General features: G+C 40.2%; 1 protein-coding gene across 1 annotated transcript in view; it reads right to left on the reverse strand.

Annotated features, from left to right (window-relative positions):
* The window catches only part of eif5b (eukaryotic translation initiation factor 5B), a 35626-nt gene that overhangs the window by 1534 nt on the left and 14607 nt on the right, over window positions 1–19485 (reverse strand). Inside the window, exons 14-25 of the mRNA XM_061889573.1 lie at window positions 16692–16802; window positions 16505–16572; window positions 16262–16403; window positions 16063–16194; window positions 15803–15985; window positions 14803–14964; window positions 10146–10277; window positions 9942–10073; window positions 9352–9428; window positions 4533–4697; window positions 4316–4454; window positions 4092–4253 (exon numbers count right to left, since the gene is read on the reverse strand). Of these exons, the coding sequence (XP_061745557.1) occupies window positions 4092–4253; window positions 4316–4454; window positions 4533–4697; window positions 9352–9428; window positions 9942–10073; window positions 10146–10277; window positions 14803–14964; window positions 15803–15985; window positions 16063–16194; window positions 16262–16403; window positions 16505–16572; window positions 16692–16802 (1605 nt within the window). The remainder of the gene's footprint in view (window positions 1–4091; window positions 4254–4315; window positions 4455–4532; window positions 4698–9351; window positions 9429–9941; window positions 10074–10145; window positions 10278–14802; window positions 14965–15802; window positions 15986–16062; window positions 16195–16261; window positions 16404–16504; window positions 16573–16691; window positions 16803–19485) is intronic.

Raw genomic sequence — 19485 nt, forward strand, 5'->3', positions numbered from 1 at the left:
AGCAGAGACCACGTAACGGAGAAGAAGGCCATGGCTGGGATAGTTACTAGGCGGGAGCAGAGACCACGTAACGGAGAAGAAGGCCATGGCTGGGATAGTTACTAGGCGGGAGCAGAGACCACGTAACGGAGAAGAAGGCCATGGCTGGGATAGTTACTAGGCGGGAGCAGAGACCACGTAACGGAGAAGAAGGCCATGGCTGGGATAGTTACTAGGCGGGAGCAGAGACCACGTAACGGAGAAGAAGGCCATGGCTGGGATAGTTACTAGGCGGGAGCAGAGACCACGTAACGGAGAAGAAGGCCATGGCTGGGATAGTTACTAGGCGGGAGCAGAGACCACGTAACGGAGAAGAAGGCCATGGCTGGGATAGTTACTAGGCGGGAGCAGAGACCACGTAACGGAGAAGAAGGCCATGGCTGGGATAGTTACTAGGCGGGAGCAGAGACCACGTAACGGAGAAGAAGGCCATGGCTGGGATAGTTACTAGGCGGGAGCAGAGACCACGTAACGGAGAAGAAGGCCATGGCTGGGATAGTTACTAGGCGGGAGCAGAGACCACGTAACGGAGAAGAAGGCCATGGCTGGGATAGTTACTAGGCGGGAGCAGAGACCACGTAACGGAGAAGAAGGCCATGGCTGGGATAGTTACTAGGCGGGAGCAGAGACCACGTAACGGAGAAGAAGGCCATGGCTGGGATAGTTACTAGGCGGGAGCAGAGACCACGTAACGGAGAAGAAGGCCATGAGGGAAGCAAACACCCACGGCTTCGTTACTTCAACAAAATATTTGATTCCTACATTTAGAGTATTTGTTATCATAATTATGTCATTTTTCTTAAATGTATTTGGAACTTTAAATGGAACTTTTCATACATTAAAACACAAGCCCCAGAGCCATTTTCTGTAAATTGCATTTTTACAGAATGTATATGCAAGAAATTCCTTTCAAAGCATCTTCAAAATGGTAAAAATGCCCCCCGAACCAAAAGGACCACCTTGACGCAAACTCATCATTTTCTATTCCTCTATTTTTTTATTGTTTTTTACCTCAAAGGGATCCTTGCCACTGCCCTTTTTTTATTAAACGGCTTGCTGTCAACTGAGCATGTTGTCCATCATATGAAAAGTGCTGCATGAACAACAACAACAACAACAACAATTCTATTGTTACAGAATGACGGAGCAGCCCGACTTAAACGTTTTTGAGCAGATTGTTTTGTTTTTCGAACATTATTTCTTTTCTAAAATATTGCGTTTCTTTTTGAAAAGCATGCTCCATGTTGAAATGGTGGTATTTTGGGGGAGACCAAGCACCCATTAAATTCATTTCAATGAGGGACAAGCTTGTAAGTTACCACTAATGTAGCGCTCTATTTCATCAATTCCATGTAAGTTACCACTAATGTAGCGCTCTATTTCATCAATTCCATGTAAGTTACCACTAATGTAGCGCTCTATTTCATCAATTCCATGTAAGTTACCACTAATGTAGCGCTCTATTTCATCAATTCCATGTAAGTTACCACTAATGTAGCGCTCTATTTCATCAATTCCATGTAAGTTACCACTAATGTAGCGCTCTATTTCATCAATTCCATGTAAGTTACCACTAATGTAGCGCTCTATTTCATCAATTCCATGTAAGTTACCACTAATGTAGCGCTCTATTTCATCAATTCCATGTAAGTTACCACTAATGTAGCGCTCTATTTCATCAATTCCATGTAAGTTACCACTAATGTAGCGCTCTATTTCATCAATTCCATGTAAGTTACCACTAATGTAGCGCTCTATTTCATCAATTCCATGTAAGTTACCACTAATGTAGCGCTCTATTTCATCAATTCCATGTAAGTTACCACTAATGTAGCGCTCTATTTCATCAATTCCATGTAAGTTACCACTAATGTAGCGCTCTATTTCATCAATTCCATGTAAGTTACCACTAATGTAGCGCTCTATTTCATCAATTCCATGTAAGTTACCACTAATGTAGCGCTCTATTTCATCAATTCCATGTAAGTTACCACTAATGTAGCGCTCTATTTCATCAATTCCATGTAAGTTACCACTAATGTAGCGCTCTATTTCATCAATTCCATGTAAGTTACCACTAATGTAGCGCTCTATTTCATCAATTCCATGTAAGTTACCACTAATGTAGCGCTCTATTTCATCAATTCCATGTAAGTTACCACTAATGTAGCGCTCTATTTCATCAATTCCATGTAAGTTACCACTAATGTAGCGCTCTATTTCATCAATTCCATGTAAGTTACCACTAATGTAGCGCTCTATTTCATCAATTCCATGTAAGTTACCACTAATGTAGCGCTCTATTTCATCAATTCCATGTAAGTTACCACTAATGTAGCGCTCTATTTCATCAATTCCATGTAAGTTACCACTAATGTAGCGCTCTATTTCATCAATTCCATGTAAGTTACCACTAATGTAGCGCTCTATTTCATCAATTCCATGTAAGTTACCACTAATGTAGCGCTCTATTTCATCAATTCCATGTAAGTTACCACTAATGTAGCGCTCTATTTCATCAATTCCATGTAAGTTACCACTAATGTAGCGCTCTATTTCATCAATTCCATGTAAGTTACCACTAATGTAGCGCTCTATTTCATCAATTCCACGTAAGTTACCACTAATGTAGCGCTCTATTTCATCAATTCCATGTAAGTTACCACTAATGTCGCGCTCTATTTCATCAATTCCATGTCCCCAGGAACAAATGGCAGCGTTTGGGTGGAATGGACCTTTAGTACTCACAATGAGACATAAGCAGCGCACATTAGGGAGGTGCGCCAAGGCTGTCCCAATTCAAAAAATGTCCTTCGAGTCTGTCCGACAAAGGTGTCTTAATTTGCCATTAGAATAGAATAGAAAGTACTTTATTGATCCCTGGGAGAAATCCATCAGAAAAGTTTACATCCGTGTACACCTCCCATCCTGTCAAATCCACAGATCTTTTGCACGCTCAATTCTGAAAAAGTTTTTCAACATAACGGCTCTTTGCAACTCTAAAGTATGAATATAGCTTTATTTATTGGTTGGAAGCAGACATGTCCAGCTGTAACGGTGAGCAACCTCCGTGCTCGTTGAGCCTCTCTTCACCCCGAGGTAGAGTCAGATGTCGGGCAATTGCAGACGGCTCGGTGCCCGGAGCTTTTTTCATCGTTTGGAAGTAAAGCTTGACATCTTTTAATTTAAATTTTTTGGGCCGCAAGACATGGAATGAATGATGTTCTATTAATGTGTGGCCGGAAGAGTGAAGTATTGTAAATGTACCAACATTAATTATTGTTGTTTTTCTATTTACATTTGAAAATGTTTACTTCTATTAATGATTGTTGTGATCTTGTGTTTAACTTTTCCGTTTTTTCTTGTTGCTTTGCAAAATAATCAAGGAGAAATGACACAAACAAGTATATAGCAGTTTGGACGGTAATTTCAAAACAAAGTATTTTCCTCAACTATAACAATGAATAAAGTAATGTGCTGAAACTGTAGTTGTTGTGATTCATTTCCTCTGCCTTCATTGCAAATAACTATATGATGAGGATAATATAATTATGCTATCCCGATATTTATTGTTACCGGCTGTAATGCAAGCAACTTGACAATTGTGATTCACATATTAATGAATAAAGTAACTGCTAAATGAGATCATGTGGTGTCGCTGTTTGGTTCGATGGTGAGGACTCTTTCTGGGACAACTTCTGAATCGTCTGCGTGTTTTTAAAAAGGTACAATAATCATTCACAAGCATAAAATGAATCATTAGGAATAACAGCTTTGGAATGACAACCATAGATCTTAGCCGCTTCCTCTAAAATAAAGTACAGGACCAAGAGAACCTAAAAAAACGATTGAAGATTCTCACCGCTGCCATTATTCAAGCATCACGCGACCGAGCAGCAGATACAAGACGTAAATGTGAGAGCGTAACCAGGAAGTGTCCCAGAGGCTAGATCAATTCCTATGGCTGCTGGAGGACTCTGGCTAGGACCCGCACATGGGCTGGGTCCTTGGAAGGATGCAGCCTCCGATTTGAGACACAGGTAAAGACTTACCTTGCTGACTAAAATGTCGGTGGCCTCAAAATGGCGACCATACATCTTGGGCGACTCTCCAGGAATGGGTTCTATCTTGATGCAGAGCTCCTGACCTTTTTTGGCGCTATCGACGGTCTTATGGTTGATCTCGATGCTGGTGACCACACCAATGTCGACAAACTGTAGCACACAAACATGTCATTCACAGGAATCAACACACAAGCAGAGTTGACGGCACTCACCCCTTTACTGGGAACGCACAGTGGTGTCCCTTGCCGTAGAACGCCAGCTTCTATAGACACACCCATTACGATTGGGTCTCGGGAATTGAAGATGAACTGAGGGAGAACACGCAACTTTGCAGGAAACACCGCCACGTGCCTGAACACACACACACACACACACACTTGTCAAGCAACAGCCAGACACGGACGGTGAGCTAGCAAGGCGTGCACTTACTTGAACTCTTCCTGCTTAGCTTTCTTGTAGTCGTCACGGTATTTGGTAAAAGCATCAAAAAGATGGTAGATTATTTCAGCCGAGAAGATGCGGACACCAAGGCTGTCAGCCATTTCCTGGCTATCTCTCTCCACTTTGACGTCGAATGCCAGAATTGCAGCGTACCTGTGGAACAGCAGCGACATAAACGCAATTGAATCATTTTGAGAGCATGCTGGTCTGACCCGGCAAGACCTGTATTGACTGAAAGTCTACACTGGAAGAACTGACAACATCACTAAGTATATATTGGATTTAGAATTTCTTTTCAAAATATCTAAACAAGTAATCTACTGAATAATATTTTTTCAGTGAGACATAAACCTGTTTTTAGGCAATAGAGCTTTTGAGGAAGAAAAATACCACTTTTGAGCATCACACGTTTGTTGTAAGACACAAAACTTCACAATACTAGTAAGTATGGCTAATAAAAAGTGTTTTATTAGCCATTTTATTAAAAAGTCAAAGTCTTAAGACTTGGAAATATACAATTCTGGGTGAGGAAACGTTGGCCAGGGGAAGGTGAGCAACAAAAGCACACTTGCCGAGATGCAGAATATTGTGAGGCTTGACCCCTGAGCAAATGCAAGCAAAGGCAGCTGAGGGAATACTCACCTTTGATGAATACATTGTGCTTGAAGACTGTTTCAATTTCAACTTCTATGTTTTGACTTCTATGTGTGCTAAATGAGAGCTGCTGTTGGTGTTGGGATTAATAATTGCATTCAGATTTCTTTAACTAAGAGCCTGCATTTGTTTCTCCCCTGGATACATTGACAAGTATCATATGCTGCTGCTTATGTTCATCATAGCAGACAGTGAATATTCCACACTAAGACTAGATCGCTGGTGCCGTGCCAAAGGAAGTGCCCCTTTATTTGCCTTGCACTGGGAAGGGTAAAGCTACAGTACAATGCTCAGTTGAAATCAGCTCAGTTCATCAATAAATGGGGACATTACTACCAGACTAAATGCTTTTGCCACTTTGGACATTACACCCTGCCAAACTTAGCAATCATAGCAGTGACTGACAATGTCTTACCTTTCATCAAATCAATTGGAAAAACGTTTTCTATTTGTATTTTATTGCTTCAATGATTTGTTTAACGACTAAAAAGTCTGCAAGACTGTTCTGGTAGAGTGCACATGAAAGCGGAGCGCCTGGGGTGATGTGTGTGTGTGTGTGTGTGTGTGTGTGTGTGTGTGTGTGTGTGTGTGTGTATGGCAGGCACAACAGAGTGTCGAGAGAAGGCTCAAAGACAAGGAAAAGACAGCGAGGGCCCAAAGACGCTAAGAAGAACTGTAAACGGTTTTGTGATGATTTGAAATTGAAAAAGACAAACGTTAGCAGTGTCAAAGGAAGCTAACATTTCACATCCATGATGCAGCACTCATACCAATGCTTTAAGTTCCATGACTATTTTCCATAACTTTATATTACTTCTGTTTGTTGAGAAGCATTGTTGAACATCATTGGGTAGCAGCTTTGCTATTTACATGTACCAAATTCCCTCCATCTTCTACCACTTGTCCCTATTTGGGTCGCGGGGAAGGCTGGAGCCTATACCAGCTGCATTCATCACAGAGAGACAGACAACTCGGGTAAACTGGGTAACACAAGGCATATTGACAAGGCTTAACCCATTGTTACTATAACAATCTACAAGATTAATATAGGTTGCCCCTCTCTCTTCCCCGCCATCGTTCGATATTCCTTTTTGTTTTTATTATTTCATTTTTTAAATTTTTATTGTCTTTCTAGCTATCATTATGTATACGTATTGTTGCATTTGAACAACTGCATTGTTGAAAATAGAGGTAAACTAATGGTATTTTTCATGATCAATAGCACTTTTTCTATTGGTATTTGTATTGCTCCAGTTTTAGTGTAAAAATGCTCATTGTCATTTCTATATTATTATTTATTTCACCAACTGCTTATTTGCTATCACTTTTACCATCATATTTGTCCATATCGTATGTGTTGGTGTTGTTTTACTGTTGTTGTGTTTGCTGTTGCTGTTTTTCTCTCTCTGTCTAATCTCCCTCTTATCCCCACAATTTCCCCCCGTCTTCCTTTTTTTCTCTTTCTATCCCCTCCTGCACCAAATGATAACATAAATACATTTAATAAAGTCACATTCAAATAAGGCAACAAGAGAAGTATCCTACACTTCTCGTTTGTAAAGTCAATCTGAACAGCTGATATGGGCATCTACATCTACATCTACATCTACATCTACACCTACATCTACACCTACATCTACACCTACACCTACATCTACATCTACACCTACATCTACATCTACACCTACATCTACATCTACATCTACACCTACACCTACACCTACATCTACATCTACATCTACACCTACACCTACATCTACATCTACATCTACATCTACACCTACACCTACACCTACATCTACATCAACTATACAATTTGCCTGAGAAGCTAGACATGACAAAAAAAAAAAACAGATAGACAACATCCACACACTAGGGACCATTTAGTTTAGCCAATCAACCTATCCCCAGGTGCATGTCTTTGGAGGTGGGAGGGGCCTATCCCCAGGTGCATGTCTTTGGAGGTGGGAGGGGCCTATCCCCAGGTGCATGTCTTTGGAGGTGGGAGGGGCCTATCCCCATGTGTGCATGTCTTTGGAGGTGGGAGGGGCCTATCCCCAGGTGCATGTCTTTGGAGGTGGGAGGGGCCTATCCCCAGGTGCATGTCTTTGGAGGTGGGAGGGGCCTATCACCAGGTGCATGTCTTTGGAGGTGGGAGGGGCCTATCCCCATGTGCATGTCTTTGGAGGTGGGAGGGGCCAATCCCCAGGTGCATGTCTTTGGAGGTGGGAGGAGCCTATCCCCAGGTGCATGTCTTTGGAGGTGGGAGGGGCCTATCTCAAGGTGCATGTCTTTGGAGGTGGGAGGGGCCTATCCCCAAGTGCATGTCTTTGGAGGTGGTAGGGGCCTATCCCCAGGTGCATGTCTTTGGAGGTGGGAGGGGCCTATCCCCATGTGCATGTCTTTGGAGGTGGGAGGGGCCAATCCCCAGGTGCATGTCTTTGGAGGTGGGAGGAGCCTATCCCCAGGTGCATGTCTTTGGAGGTGGGAGGAGCCTATCTCCAGGTGCATGTCTTTGGAGTTGGGAGGAGCCTATCCCCATGTGCATGTCTTTGGAGGTGGGAGGGGCCTATCCCCATGTGCATGTCTTTGGAGGTGGGAGGGGCCAATCCCCATGTGCATTTCTTGGGAGGTGGGAGGGGCCAATCCCCAGGTGCATGTCTTTGGAGGTGGGAGGGGCCAATCCCCAGGTGCATGTCTTTGGAGGTGGGAGGAAGCCGGAGTACCCGGAGGTATTTAACCCAGAACCTTCTTTTTGTGAGGCATTAGCAATAACCACTGTTCCACCATGTTGCCTTTTACCAAATTATGAATTTCAAAATGTTTTTGATTCAATAAAAGGGCTGAATGCTCTCTATAGCCGTCACATGACGTTTTAACTGACCTTAACTGTAACGCTGTGTACTTTTGTAGTTGTTTCCTCATATTGCTACACCATAACTTGGAGTGATAGTAGGTCCAGAATATATTTTGCTTTATTCATTACTTAAAGGAGCCATATGTAATAATTTCATGTCAAGTCATCATTAAATGGCCCTGACATGTCAAAAGGCATTAATAAATCATGTTTTTTTTTTACAATACCTCTATAATTGATAACATTGGTTTAGCCAGGATATAATCATTTCAAAATTAAATTTACAGCCCCGAAATCTTGTTATTGTTTTCATTTCGATGTTCTGCCCTCTACCGTTTAACCAGGTAGAAAGTCTGTGAGTGTGTCACATCCAAGTTGCCAGTTATGCACCAACATCTTGGTCTGGCTACTGCCACTGGTAAAGTTACTAAACATGTCAGATCTTAGTACATCTAAAAGATACCATTCTCAACTTATTCATGACAAAGCCAGGAACAAAACCAGGATTTGTATTGGGAATGCCTTTGAAAGATGGAGACCACTGAAGGCTGGGAAGATTTTTTCATCTGACGCCAAACTTGCTAATTTTCTCCTTGATAAGTAAGTCAGGCGTTTATGTTTTCTTATTAATTGTAATTAATGGAAATAGACATTGTGCTACCTTCAAGTGTTTTAGCTTTTCAGATAGTTCAAGACCAAGCCTCTGATGTCATACGTACTTATTTAATTATGATATTCTTTCTTTCTTTTCATAGTTTATTTCGAACATGAGCACATTTACAACAACATGATAAATGTGAGTCAAATGCTTTTGTTAGGTTAATTAATACAATCTATTGCATTGGTAATTTCCTCCATTTCGATTAGCGCCATCGATGTGAAAAAAAAAAGGTTGCTCTGTATTTGTTTTAGTTGTCCACAAGCCTATTTTTTATGAATTTGTCCAATTAGTTTTTAAATATTTTAAAGCATTTTAAAAAGTCATGAATTTTACTTTTTAAAACTGATACCGGTCATTTTCGATGTTACATTTTAAAGCATTTATCGGCCGATAATATCAGCAGTCCGATATAACCGGACATCTCTGGTAATTAACGTATTTTTTGCCAGGCTACTAACGCAGGATTCGATGAAACCGCTCACAAGTAACTATTAGATTAAAAACTGTCCACCAAACTTTCACATGTACTCGTCAAATGGATCACACTAATTGCACGAGATAAAGCTTGGTTGCACATTAGAAAGAAATTCAAATAGCAGTCCACCAAAAGCAAAAAGCTTGAATAATGGACATACTGTGGGTCATGCTCCAGCATGGTGGACGCTTTCATCACATCTTTCTTGTGGACGGGACCAATGTTGATGCCAGCGTACTGCACACACAAACACAGAGTTCAAAAGTTCAGCTGTCGTGGGGAAAATAAACATGTGATGCACTGCTGAATTTCCAAATCTATCCCCATAAAGTTCCAGCCTTTTATGGCAAGTGTCTATGGACGTGTCATTCATCCATTCATTGTATTCTCAGGGCATTCAAACAATTACAACAGGACTGTTCAGTTTGTCTTAGAAGGTGTTTCGCCTCTTATGTGTGCAAGCTTCATCAGTTCATACTCAGACTTATGGATATACAATACATCTGTCCAATCCAAGTCTATGAGCATGAAAAAAAGACGAAAACAGAGAAACAGACGAAGCAAAAAAAATCAAAAATCAAATAAATAAAAGCACTATATGTTAGTCAAATTTTCCAAAGGGATGAAATACAAATGATTTCATATTTGTTAAATGCTGTTCCTTTCTACTGCAATAAAGCCACTACAAAAATGTTGTACAGGTCAAGTCTTTCCAAGGGTTAAGAAAAGAATTCCCTGCTGACAACTCACGGGTACTTTGGATGTGCGCAGAAACTCAAGCAGAGCCTCCAGTGATCCCAGCGTCGACGCCTGCACATAAACTCCTTTCTCCTCCAACTTGATGCAGCTCAGAGTTTGTTTCAGCTCATGAATAAGATCATCCTAAAGAGCAGAGTAAATATCAGCCGTGTCAAATGTGTTTGGAAAGTGAGGAGGGGGTGTGTTGTGTGTTACCCTCAGCACAGGTATTTCATCATCTCTGTGTGCCACCAGGAGAGGGAGCCCTGCCAATGCCTTTTCCAGGTCTTTACCCAGAATCTTAACACCCTGAGCTGTGGACACCTCTTTGTGCTTCTCATATTGGTTCTATACAAAATATCAAACAAAAAAATGTAATGAGCTTGTCAATCATTAGAAAATATAGTCAATAAACCACTGGAAAATATATTGCAATGACAATACAGAGTTCACAGAAATAGGTCGGACTAGATTATATATTTGTAATTACAGCACGTTATATGGTATATGCTTCTCGTAGCGGTAATAATTTGCACAAAAGTTAACTTACTGCTTGAGAACTGGGTCTCGCCCCGCTAGTTTAGTGCACATCAAGGTTTGGTAAGATGGTGAGCAAAAGGAACCCCATGACTGCTCCCTTACCCCGGATTTCCACTGATTGTGTAACGTCCACGCACATACCTTTTCAATTTAGTCAATGTGTCAGTTTCCATCACTTGTGGATGTGCTGAAAGACTGCAGACTTCCGCACAAAAAGGCAGATCTTCTATTTTGCAAGGCTGCAGCAATTTCGAACACATGGGGTAGAACGGGACGGAAAGTACGACACAAACAACATATGTCCAATTCATTTTCAGAATAAAAAAAGTTCTGTGTTTAATAGCTTACTTACCCATGTTAACTTAAAAGTGCGAAAAATAGAGAAAAATGACAAAACCGAGTAGGGCTGGGCGATATTGGCTTTTATTAATTTTGTGATTTTTTTATGCCACATTGCGATGTACGATATATATTACGATATTTGGCCTTAGCCTTGAATGAACACTTGATGCATATAATGACAGCAGTATGATGATTCTATGTGTCTACATTCAAACATTCTTCTTCATACTGCATTCATATATGCTACTTTTAAACTTTCATGCAGAGAGGGAAATCACAACTAAGGCCATTAAGCAAAACTGTATTTATTAAATACTCTTCATTCTCTCACGGGTGACTTTTTAAATGAAAGAACAAATTAATAGTTTTTCTACCTTTTTGTAGTAACACTTCTGCTGCATACTTTGCATGATTGATTGATAGTTGTATTAGTAGATTGCACAGTAAAGTACATATTCCGTACAATTGATCACTAAATGGTAACGCCCAAATATCTTTTTCAACCTGTTTAAGTCGGGGTCCACGTTAATCAATTCATGGTACAAATATATACTTTTAGCATAGTACAGTCATCAAATATATATTGAACAGCATATTGCTGTTGTCTGCTGAATATCTTCCCACTTGGAGCCAAACCACCGCCAGATGATGGACCCCCTGCTCTTTTTGTTGGGCATTTATTGTTCTTCCTCCATTTGTGATAAGTTTCGCACCATCTCTCTCTCTCTGATCGGCGAGAGCTATGACGCTAGACTCGCGACAGTATGTGACGTATGTAAGAAGGCGGGCTTGTTCTCCGTATCTGTGAGAATGAGAGACGAGGAGTGAGAAACGCCTGTTGTGTGATGCACGCAGCTAAAAGCAACTCGACCTGCCTCAGCTAACGTTACTAACGTTAGCTGAGGCGACAGCGTGTGACGCTACATGCGCAACAGTATGTGATGTATGTAAGAAGGCGGGCTTATTTCACGTCTCTGTGAGAAGGACAGATGAGAAGGAGTGAGACACGCCAGTAATGTAATGCACGCAGCTTAAAGCAACGGTGTGAGAACATATAATCAAATATTATGATATAGTCATTTTCTATATCGCACAGAGACAAACCTGCGATATATGGTATATATCCATATACTGCGATATATGGTATATATCCATATACTGCGATATATGGTATATATCCATATACTGCGATATATGGTATATGTCCATATACTGCGATATATGGTATATATCCATATACTGCGATATATGGTATATATCCATATACTGCGATATATGGTATATATCCATATACTGCGATATATGGTATATATCCATATACTGCGATATATGGTATATATCCATATACTGCGATATATGGTATATGTCCATATACTGCGATATATGGTATATATCCATATACTGCGATATATGGTATATGTCCATATACTGCGATATATGGTATATGTCCATATACTGCGATATATGGTATATGTCCATATACTGCGATATATGGTATATATCCATATACTGCGATATATGGTATATGTCCATATACTGCGATATATGGTATATGTCCATATACTGCGATATATGGTATATGTCCATATACTGCGATATATGGTATATGTCCATATACTGCGATATATGGTATATATCCATATACTGCGATATATGGTATATGTCCATATACTGCGATATATGGTATATATCCATATACTGCGATATATGGTATATATCCATATACTGCGATATATGGTATATGTCCATATACTGCGATATATGGTATATGTCCATATACTGCGATATATGGTATATGTCCATATACTGCGATATATGGTATATGTCCATATACTGCGATATATGGTATATGTCCATATACTGCGATATATGGTATATGTCCATATACTGCGATATATGGTATATGTCCATATACTGCGATATATGGTATATGTCCATATACTGCGATATATGGTATATGTCCATATACTGCGATATATGGTATATGTCCATATACTGCGATATATGGTATATGTCCATATACTGCGATATATGGTATATATCCATATACTGCGATATATGGTATATGTCCATATACTGCGATATATGGTATATGTCCATATACTGCGATATATGGTATATGTCCATATACTGCGATATATGGTATATGTCCATATACTGCGATATATGGTATATGTCCATATACTGCGATATATGGTATATGTCCATATACTGCGATATATGGTATATGTCCATATACTGCGATATATGGTATATGTCCATATACTGCGATATATGGTATATGTCCATATACTGCGATATACGGTATATGTCCATATACTGCGATATATGGTATATATCCATATACTGCGATATATGGTATATATCCATATACTGCGATATATGGTATATATCCATATACTGCGATATATGGTATATATCCATATACTGCGATATATGGTATATATCCATATACTGCGATATATGGTATATACCCATATACTGCGATATATGGTATATATCCATATACTGCGATATATGGTATATATCCATATACTGCGATGTATGGTATATATCCATATACTGCGATGTATGGTATATATCCATATACTGCGATGTATGGTATATATCCATATACTGCGATATATGGTATATATCCATATACTGCGATGTATGGTATATATCCATATACTGCGATATATGGTATATATCCATATACTGCGATGTATGGTATATATCCATATACTGCGATGTATGGTATATATCCATATACTGCGATGTATGGTATATATCCATATACTGCGATATATGGTATATATCCATATACTGCGATATATGGTATATATCCATATACTGCGATATATGGTATATATCCATATACTGCGATATATGGTATATATCCATATACTGCGATATATGGTATATATCCATATACTGCGATATATGGTATATATCCATATACTGCGATATATGGTATATATCCATATACTGCGATATATGGTATATATCCATATACTGCGATATATGGTATATATCCATATACTGCGATATATGGTATATATCCATATACTGCGATATATGGCATATATCCATATACTGCGATATATGGTATATATCCATATACTGCGATATATGGTATATATCCATATACTGCGATATATGGTATATATCCATATACTGCGATATATGGTATATATCCATATACTGCGATATATGGTATATATCCATATACTGCGATATATGGTATATATCCATATACTGCGATATATGGTATATATCCATATACTGCGATATATGGTATATATCCATATATCGCCCAGCCCTAAAACCAAGAGAGTCCCGACTTTTGTCTTTCTCCACTTGGACCGTCTGCCTGTTTATTTAGCCCTCATACCAATTCTCACGTGCAAATAAGGGCCTGTTCACCACAAGAACTTGTCGGTGACATCATTCACGCTGTCCACTATCAAAGAGAAAGCTGACGGGGATTGCTGGAGGACGGAACACAAAGACGTTTCGCAGCAAAGCTGATCCACAGCCGTTATCACATGCAGTGGAAAGTATGTGCTGTTAGGATAACTTCATGGTTATCAATACGTCAAACAGCTTGTGAATAGGATTCATAAAATTGAATTTACTCATTTTATATAGAAAATTGGGGGTGTAAAATACTTTATTATATTAAGACTATCACAAAGACTACCTTTTTTATTGTCTCCAAATAATATTTACATTCATTTAAAGAAATTTGACCTCTTTCAGTACGCAGCAGTGACACTGCAGCAGCACATTAGGTGCAGGTGCACACCCAAGTTGGGTACAGGAAGTCTCACATGGTTCAGAAGTTTGAATAAGCTTGTCATGAGCCAACACCTTCTCTTCACATCCATTTCCCACTTCTATGTGGGCTTGATATTTAGGACAGCTTTCCTCCTCTTAGCCCAGTCATGAACATTTTCTCAGGCAGTTTTAGGCTGGCTGTCACATTGTGTAGCAGCCTTCAGATATGTACCTTAACTCGGAGCTCCTTCAGAGGAGGTGGAAGCAGCAGCCCACGGATCTGAGTGATGATTGGTCCTTCTACTCCAGGGACAATGATGGTCTCACCTTCTCGTAGGCATCCGTTGATCAGGATAACATCTATGGTGGTGCCCATGCCAGGCAAAGCTTTGACCTAACAAAAACAACAGCGAGAGTGTTTCTCTTCACACTGCATGGAGTGCATTAGCAGGGGTCCTTCACCTTTCCAAATGTTCCACTTCAGAGGGACCCGAGGTCTACTCAAATATTAACACTCAATTTTTTATTTTTCGTACTCAATAATTATATCTAACCTACATAGCTTACAACCTTGTCAAATTATATAGAAACATGTGTTAATCACTATTATAATTGAGGCTAAGGTCAGGCTAGTTAGAAAAATAAATACAAATTAAATTTATTGCAAAAGAAAGGACTCATGGAAACTGATAAAAAAAATACACGTACATACAATTATAAATCACTTCTTTCTCAATTAATACTGAATTACAATAATGTCCATAAATAAAAAAGTGCAGATGAAAGTATGGCTTCACCACTTAGCCACAACTTTATAGATGGCTAGGTTGTGAGATCAAAACCCGGCCGATTCATACCAAAGACTAAAAAAATGGGAGCCATGTTACCTCCCTGCTTGGCACTCGGGATCATGGCTTGGAATTGGGGGTTAAATCACCAAAAATGATTCCCAGGTGTGGCCATCGCTGCTGCCCACTGCTCCCCTCACCTCCCAGGGGGTGATCAAGGGTGATGGGTCAAATGCAGAGAATCATTTCGCCACACCTAGAGTGTGTGTGTGACAATCATTGGCACTTGAACTTAACTAAACAATAGCTGTGTTTGTTTGAGATTGTCAGAAATGCCACAAGTGTCTTACAAGTTCATAGAGCTGTGGCCCGCATACAGACACTTTTGGACGGCCCTCGCAGCCCAAATGGCTAAGAAAGCGGGCATTAGAAGAAGCACTTTACCTCCATGACTTGAGCGCGAAGCTCTTGGCAACACGCTAGCCGGCGGGCCAACATGGTCTGAGTGAGCTCAACCAGGAGTGCGATGAGATTTCCGATTCCGTCGCCACTGTGAGCCGATGTGGGAACCAACGAAACAAAAGTGCGAGCATCCTTGTTGTCGTAGAAAAGGGCAGCATTGAGACCCTATGGAGATGAATGACACAACAGCAGGTTTCTAGCATGTTTGCAGAGGTGAACCAGTGAAGACCAGCTGTGGTGACCTGCTGTGCAAACTCCACGATGATGGCCTTTGACCTCTCATCAAACTCATCCTTGGTGTTTTTCTTCTGCTTCTTCAGCGTCGCAAAAACATCGGTCTCAGGACTCTTTTTCCAGTCGTACAGACGGTCAATCTAAAGAGCAAGAGGGGTGTTGGCCAGCGTGACCACATGACACACGGAGAGGTGGATAAGAAATCACCTTGTTGAGGGCAACAATGAAGGGACACTTCTTCTCCTTTAGCAGATTGATGGATTCAATAGTCTGTGGCTCCAAACCATGCATGATGTCCACCACCAGGATGGCAATGTCACACAGAGAACTACCCCGGTTCCTCAGATTTCTGATCAAATGGAACACAGGCACTCATAAGAGGATTCACACAGAAAGGCACGTCACTGTGTTTCTTCTGTGTGTCCGAGCAAATGAGCAAGCATTTCTCACCCAAAGGATTCATGTCCTGGTGTGTCAATGATCAACATCCCAGGAATCTTGATGGTCTCTCTGTCAAACTACATAAACAAATACTGAGGTTCACTCAATAATGGAGGTGAGTGTGTTTAAAGTGAGTTCGTCAGAGTGTGTTTGTGCGTGTGTGTGTATGTGTGTGTGTGTGCATACATTGTCGTACATTTTTCACCATCTTTGTCTGGTCCTCAATTGTCTCTTTGGGCACATTTGTAGCTCCGATCTGCTGTGTGATTCCTCCTGCCTCGCCATCTTGAACGTGTGTGTGTCGCAACTGTGCAAAAAAACAAGTCAGAACTGAGTCAACAAGTTAGCAGATAATGCCAAGCACTTCAACCGCTAGAAATCAAATGAACTCCGCTGACCGGAGGTAAAAAGGCAGACAATGACTGACTATTAATGGCTAGTGAAAAACACAGCAATTGTTAACAAGGCATTTAGCTGGTTGTCAAAACTGTATCAGCTGCTAAACATTTTTTTTTAATTGCTGACGAGACCATAAAGACATCCCCCTCCCAGATGGCAGGCAAACATTCCATTTGGCTACTGTGTATTTATTATAGACCTGAGCATATTTTAAAAATTTAATAGACAAATAGACAAGCCAGGTACCGTACAAAAATAACAATGTGATTATGGATTTTTCCAAAGATTTAAACGATTCAACATCACCAAAGTGGACTTGCCAGGCTATCTGGTCAACCTCACTTCCTTCAACACTCCAAAAAGTACATAAACAAATGTAGACATCATTTCTTTATATCTGGATGGGTCCATCCATCCATCCATTTTCTACCGCTTATTCCCTTTGGGGTCACGGGGGGGCGCTGGTGCCTATCTCTGCTACAATCGAGCGGAAGGCGGTGTACACCCTGGACAATTTAAAATTAAATATATATACAGTACACACACACATATACATATATATATATATACATATTAATACATACACACATATATACATATATACACACATATATACATTCATATATATACACACATTCATACATATATACATACATGTATACACACACATATGTATATATACATACATATATATATATATATATATATATATATATATATATATATATATATATATATACACCTACATATATATACACAGGGCTTCATGGTGGCAGAGGGATTAGTGCGTCTGCCTCATAATACGAAAGTCCTGCAGTCCTGGGTTCAAATCCAGGCTCGGGATCTTTCTGTGTGGAGTTTGCATGTTCTCCCCGTGAATGTGTGGGTTCCCTCCGGGAACTCCGGCTTCCTCCCACCTCCAAAGACATGCACCTGGGGATAGGTTGATTGGCAACACTAAATGGTCCCTAGTGTGTGAATGTTGTCTGTCTATCTGTGTTGGCCCTGCGATGAGGTGGAGACTTGTCCAGGGTGTACACCGCCTTCTGCCCGATTGTAGCTGAGATAGGCGGCAGCGCCCCCCGCGACCCCATAAGGGAATAAGCGGTAGAAAATAATGGATATACATATACACATATGCACACACATATTTATACATATATATATATACACATTATATATATATATATATATACATACATTATATATATATATATATATATATATATATATATATATATATATATATATAGTGGGGCAACAAAGTATTTAGTCAGCCAGCGATTGTGCAAGTTCTCCCACTTCAAATGATGACAGAGGTCTGTCATTTTCATCATAGGTACACTTCAACTGGGAGAGACAGAATGTGGGAAAAAAATCCATGAATTCACATTGTAGGAATTTTAAAGAATTTATTTGTAAATGATGGTGGAAATTAAGTATTTGGTCAACCATTCAAAGCTCTCTCTGATGGAAGGAGGTTTTGGCTCCAAATCTCAGGATACATGGCCCCATTCATTCTTTCCTTAACACGGATCAATCGTCCTGTCCCCTTAGCAGAAAAACAGCCCCAAAGCAGGATGTTTCCACCCCCATGCTTCACAGTAGGTATGGTGTTCTTGGGATGCAACTCAGTATTCTTCTTCCTCCAAACACGACAAGTTCAGTTTATACCAAAATGTTCTGTTTTGGTTTCATCTGACCCCATGACATTCTCCCAAGTGCTCTCTGGCCAACTTCAGACGGGCCTGGACATGCACTGGCTTGAGCAGGGGGACACGTCTGGCACTGCAGGATTTGATTCCCTGTCGGCGTAGTGTGTTACTGATGGTAACCTTTGTTACTTTGGTCCCAGCTCTCTGCAGGTCATTCACCGGGTCCCCCATGTGGTTCTGGGATTTTTGCTCACCGTTCTCATGATCATTTTGACCCCAGGGGATGAGATCTTGCCTGGAGCCCCAGATTGAGGGAGATTATCAGTGGTCTTGTATATCTTCCATTTTTCTGATAATTGCTCCCACAGTTGATTTTTTTCACAGCAAGCTGCTTGCCTATTGTAGATTCACTCTTCCCAGTCTGGTGCAGGTTTACAATTATTTTCCTGGTGTCCTTCGACAGCTCTTTGGTCTTGGCCATAGTGGAGTTTGGAGTCTGACTGTTTGAGGCTGTGGACAGGTGTCGTTTATACAGATAACATAGTTCGAACAAGTGCCATTAATATAAGTAACGAGTGGAGGACAGAAGAGCTTCTTAAAAAAGAAGTTACAGGTCTGTGAGAGCCAGAGATCTTCCTTATTTAAAGTGACCAAATACTTATTTTCCACCATAATTTACAAATAATTTAAAATTCCTAAAATGTGAATTCCTGAATTTTTTTTTCACATTCTGTCTCTCACAGTTGAAGTGTACCTATGATGAAAATTACAGACCTCTGTCACCACTTTAAGTGGGAGAACTTGCACTATCGGTGGCTGACTAAATATTTTTTTGCCCCAGTGTATATATATATATATATATATATATATATATATATATATATATATATATATCCATCCATCCATCCATTTTCTACCGCTTATTCCCTTTCGGGG

This window comes from Nerophis ophidion, linkage group LG27, assembly GCF_033978795.1.
Source record: "Nerophis ophidion isolate RoL-2023_Sa linkage group LG27, RoL_Noph_v1.0, whole genome shotgun sequence".
In the NCBI taxonomy this organism is placed as follows: domain Eukaryota; kingdom Metazoa; phylum Chordata; class Actinopteri; order Syngnathiformes; family Syngnathidae; genus Nerophis; species Nerophis ophidion.